We start from the raw sequence: 4,969 nt of genomic DNA, 5'->3' as shown, positions 1-4,969 counted from the left end.
TGGTAACCGTGTAGTAATTGACCATTTGCAGGATAAACCAGGTTAGCATGAATACAGTCTTTTATCTTGAATTTCCATGAATATTTTCCTTAAAAAAAAATGTAGCCATGGAAGTATTCGCTTCATTCTCAAACCTAAAAATCTGTTTAACTTATTGAGGGTCTTTCTCAGGTTCATTTCTCTGTTCTCGAGTGAACGAGCAGAATTTCTGTCTGCTTGGCAGAGCAGCAGCATGTAGCCCATCCGGCTACATCCGGCTAGCCGCTTATCGCTCCGTCTGAGCTGCTGAATCCCAGACGTAACAGAACCAGCACTGCTCAGATGAACCCGTCCAAAGTTACCGTATACTCTGAGAGGTTTTGTTCAGAAGCAACTGTGCAAATGGAAAAAGACGTTTATTTGTTTTCATTAAAGTCAACAGCTGGAAAATGTGGACATAATTAAACAGTCATACAAAAACTGATTTCTTCTGTAAACTTCATTCAGTGGATTTATTGTTCTATAAAACACAGAAAAAAAATCCCATCAAACAGGAAGAAATGTAGTGCGACGCTTTAAGGAGTGTATTTTCCAACAGATTAGTGGAAAAACAAAGGAAGGAAGAAGAGAAATGATTCAAAAATGGGAAATCAGATTCAGATTCATTAAAGCAAAAGATTTGGCTGATTTACGATTATTAAAACATTCAAACCGCAGATTAAGGGAAATACTTCGGAAGCGTCTGTTAGTTCGCTGATAAAAGCAGGACTCTCACATAAAGCCCACTTTGTTCACACAGCTGAGCACAATTTGCATAAAGTTGTTTTTAACGTTCGAAGCACTTAAGGTAATGAGATGAGCAGATATTTAAATTCATCCGAACAATTTAGCTGAAGGCCGGCGGACCAACATGGCCTCCTGAGAGGAACGGCGGAGTGGCGAGGACGCAGGAGGTCATCAACAGTGGGAGCCGCGGCTGAAGCCCGGAACGTTTTTCACGTCTGAGCATCGTGCAAAGGTCAGGAAAAATAGTGCATTTGGATTAAAGGAATGTTTTCCTGGAATCCACATGGAATCATCCGGGAATAAAAGTCATGATGGAAAAGCATCTCTAATATCGTTCATCTGAAAGGAAAAAGAAGCTGCAGCATTAGAGAGGAAAAAGGCACTTTATGGTCTGAGGACATGTGGAACGACCATTAGAGGAATGACATCAGAGCCGACGCTGCGCCGGAGGGAATCCTGCGTCTCCATGAGGGCGGCCATTACTGCAGCTCCTTAACGCCGTTCAGTCGCAGCCGCCGGCGCTCACAGGTCGGTGGTGATAACAGGCGTGACTCCGTGGATCAGCAGAGCGGGACCCAAGTCCTGAGTGAGCAGATCCAGCTGGTGAAGGTAGGCGGCGTAGCGGCGGGTGTCTGCGGGGGGGCGGGGCAGGTACAGGAAACGCACCGCGGGAGGCGGGATGGCCTGATCCAGGATCAGCCTATTGACGGCCGTCAGGTAGTCGTCGGAGACTCGCGTGGCGTTGCTGGGGAAGCTGTTGACGTAATCATCTTCGCTCTCCTCCTCGGCGGCGCCGGAGTCGGCGGCCTGCGACCTCTGGTTCTTGCTGAAGCCGCCTTGCCTCTGCCAGTGCAGCGCCACCACCTGGTCCCAGGGTACGGGGTACACCTGAGCTTTGATCCTCAGGTCTTTGAGGAGCTGGCCCAGCTTGGCCTCCGAGCCTCTGACGCTCCGCCCCTCCTCCACGCACAGGAAGAGCCGCAGCGTGGCTTTCCGCCACGCCTTCACCATGTTCAGGATGCACGCCAGCTGCAGCAGGAAGAGGGAGCAGGTGTCCACGTAGCTGCAGCTGTCCGGCCGCAGCAGGTTTACCGGCCACACGTCGACAAACACCTTGGCTGCCGAGGACGGCGGCGAGAGGACCTGCGCTCGGTCGAAGTCATTGAAATATCGGGCCAGAACCACGTTCTTCAGCATCTTCATGGCATCTGAAATGATGGAGACGAACTCCTGGGGGCCTAAAACCTTCCCGTTCCCAAATTCACCCGCATCGCCGGACCCCCGCAGGGCGGCGAAGTGGTACGGAGGCGGCTGATCCAGGACCTGGGAGGAAACCACGGGATCCGACGACTCGGTGGGAAACAAGGACGATTCAATCAGCTTATCCTTGGGGAGGCCGTCGTCATAGAAACCCAGGACCAAGGTGTTGGGGCGCATCCCGCCTACAGGAACAGCAGACTAACTCAGTCAGCAGCTCTGACATCTTCACTTTAACGTCAGCAGGTGGTACTGACCCAGTCCGGAGATGAAGAGGAGATGTTGGACGCCGTGGCGGACAGAATCGGCCAGCGTCAGGTTAACAAACGCCTTGATGTTCAGGTGGTCGACCAGCGACAGCCAGGAGTCGTACTGAGCCTGGAGGGGGTCCGACGGCAGAGAGCCTGAAGGGAGGAGAGCAGACGGGTCAGAAGATGGAAAGATGGAAATGTTTATACTCTAATAATCCCAGAGAGAAATTCATTAATTTAACCCCTCCCCTTGGGGAGCAGAGGGCTGCCATTTTGTCTGCCAGTCTGTGGGCGATCGAACTCACAACCTCAGGATTCAAAGACCTATGCCCTAACCACTGGGCCGCCACACCCCCGCTAAAATAAAACCTGAGAAAAAAATCTATAACTAACTTTGAAATAAAAAATAAAGAAGGTTCCATCTGGAGGTGAATTGATAGATTTAGATAAATACATTAAACGAATCCTGAAATAAAGAAATTAAACTTGAATATATTTATGAATAAATCTTAAAGTAAATCAGAGTCAAAATTAGCTACAAAATCTTTAAAAATATATACTTTTATGAATTAATGCATTTTTTGTCATAACGGCTTTCCATACAGCAGCTCATCAGGAAGGAGCTGAATGTTCCGGATCCGGATAAAGATGGCCGGGTTTGTTATGAGGAAGAAATGAAATCAGGCCTGGAGGACGGAGGAGGATCCCTCCATCATTTCCACCTGGAATTAGTTCAACTGAACAGCAGCTGCTAACAGGAGAACCAGGAAAAGCAAACCCTGCAATCAGAGCGCCGAGCGGCGGCATGGCGGCAGGCCGCTTCAGGTACAATTTTAATCAAAACACAGACGCCATCCAGACGCCATCCAGACGCCATCCAGACGCCATCGCTGCTCTCTTCCTCTGGGGAGTTTTTCAAACCAGGAGAGAAACAGGAAAACAGAAAATCCTCTTCCTGTTCCTGCCTGAATGAAAACCTGCAGGTTCCATCAGAACCAGAGAACCTTCAGAGAATGAAGGACATGATCTGAACTGAGCTGCGTCCTTCTGCTCCACCATGGAGACATGATCAGACAGCAGGACAGGAGAGTCTGAGAGACCAGTATCCAGACTGGGAGCACTGGAACCAGAACCACCTTACTTACTCAGGTCTCCTAGCTGGACGTGTCCCAGCACGTACAGGCCGCTCTTCTTGATGTCGTTGATGAAGGTGATGAGGCCCACGCTGCTGCGGGGGTTGGACACCATCAGGAGGACCTGAGGTCTCCAGAACTTGATGTGGTCTTTCCTCACGTCCAGCATCAGAAGGTATTTACGCACCTGCAGGCGGGAGGGAGACAGCGAGCGAGACGATGAGGCCTCATGGATCAGCAGGAGATGAAGAAGCCTCCGCCATCATCATCATCATCATCATCATCAGGTGCACATCCCTTCTCTGAGCCCTGAGCACCCAGACGTCTACCCGCTACAACCAGGACCACCCAGAAACAACCCTGATGGTCATGATGGGACGTTAATAACCAGTTTGGTCTGTTTGCAGCTTCATGTTTGACGTTTAAAGGTTAATTAGCTGAAACTTATTGAAGCGAATCCTGAAAAACATCCAAATGAATCCAAATCATCGATAATTATTCCATCATCAAAGCAGCTTCAGGTCATTTATCAGGATTAATGCAAACTTCAACTTTCTGAATAATAAGAAAAGCCTGCGTGGCGCCATAGCAACCGCTGGGTTTCCTGCATGCTGCATTCATCTCATCTGGTACCAGTGATACCAGTGAAACCAGTGGTACCAGTGTGTTACTGGATTTCTGACTTATGAATATCAGAGCAGACTATATTACCAAATCCTGTTGGTAATATATATTGAGATTTTTGGCTGCCTGATATAATATCTGTGGATGTTTTAGTTCCTGGCAGAGCGTGGAGAGGAAGAAATATGGTGGAGATCAGAGCGGTCTTCAATTCAAAGGTTATTCGCTCCGATGCGCTCGCTATAAAATAAATGAATAATTAAATAGAAGAGGCGGAGCAACATGATGGAGCGAGGTTGCGTTCCCGGCTGCGATAATTTAACAGCCAGTTAAATAAGGCGGTCCACGTGTATCGGTCGCATCATTAAATCAAACGCCGCGTGTCTCAGGGTCCTGGCTTCAGTACAGGAAGGAAAACTGTCAGAAAATGCCTTCTGCTGAAAATCTGAGTGAGCGTGGTGCGATTTCGCCGGAGCGGCGGGAAAATGAAGGTTAGCACGGAGCGGATTTAGAGCGTAGCATCCTGGCGGAGAGAGGCGGAGCGAATGAGTGAACATCCTCCTTAGCGGGAATCAATTTACAAGCTCAGGTTCCTAGTATTGATTTTTTTTTTTAACAAAACATTTTGACCTAAAACTGAGGACAAATGGGCTCCCTCTGCACCGCCAGGCTGGTAGGTGGCGCTGTGGAGCCGTTTAGCTGTGCAGCGCAGCTCTTTATCTGTAGTTGAGGTGGTCACAGTGGAAGACTCAAACCCCAAACTACATGGAAACCAAAATGGCCGTCTGCTGCGGTCAGGGTTAACGTTAGCCTGTCTGCAGCGGCCAGAGCTAACGTTAGCCCGTCTGCAGCGGCAAGGGCTAACGTTAGCCCATCTGCGGCGGCCAGGGCTAACGTTAGCCCATCTGCGGCGGCCAGGGCTAACGTTAGCCCGTCTGCAGC

The 4,969-nt window shown here is 49.4% G+C and overlaps 1 protein-coding gene across 1 annotated transcript in view; it reads right to left on the bottom strand.

Annotated features, from left to right (window-relative positions):
- Positions 1-1,182: 1,182 nt before the first annotated feature.
- Positions 1,183-4,969, bottom strand: part of LOC107099341 (solute carrier family 12 member 9-like) — an 8,801-nt gene continuing 5,014 nt past the window's right edge. Inside the window, exons 2-4 of the mRNA XM_015397418.1 lie at positions 3,419-3,593; positions 2,280-2,426; positions 1,183-2,207 (exon numbers count right to left, since the gene is read on the bottom strand). Coding sequence (XP_015252904.1) covers positions 1,288-2,207; positions 2,280-2,426; positions 3,419-3,593 — 1,242 coding nt within the window. The 3' untranslated portion in view covers positions 1,183-1,287. The remainder of the gene's footprint in view (positions 2,208-2,279; positions 2,427-3,418; positions 3,594-4,969) is intronic.

This window comes from Cyprinodon variegatus, unplaced genomic scaffold (assembly GCF_000732505.1).
Source record: "Cyprinodon variegatus isolate N-32 unplaced genomic scaffold, C_variegatus-1.0 Scaffold861, whole genome shotgun sequence".
NCBI classification, from domain to species: domain Eukaryota; kingdom Metazoa; phylum Chordata; class Actinopteri; order Cyprinodontiformes; family Cyprinodontidae; genus Cyprinodon; species Cyprinodon variegatus.
Note: the sequence above shows the minus strand (reverse complement) of the source record. Positions and strands in the feature narration are given on the sequence as shown.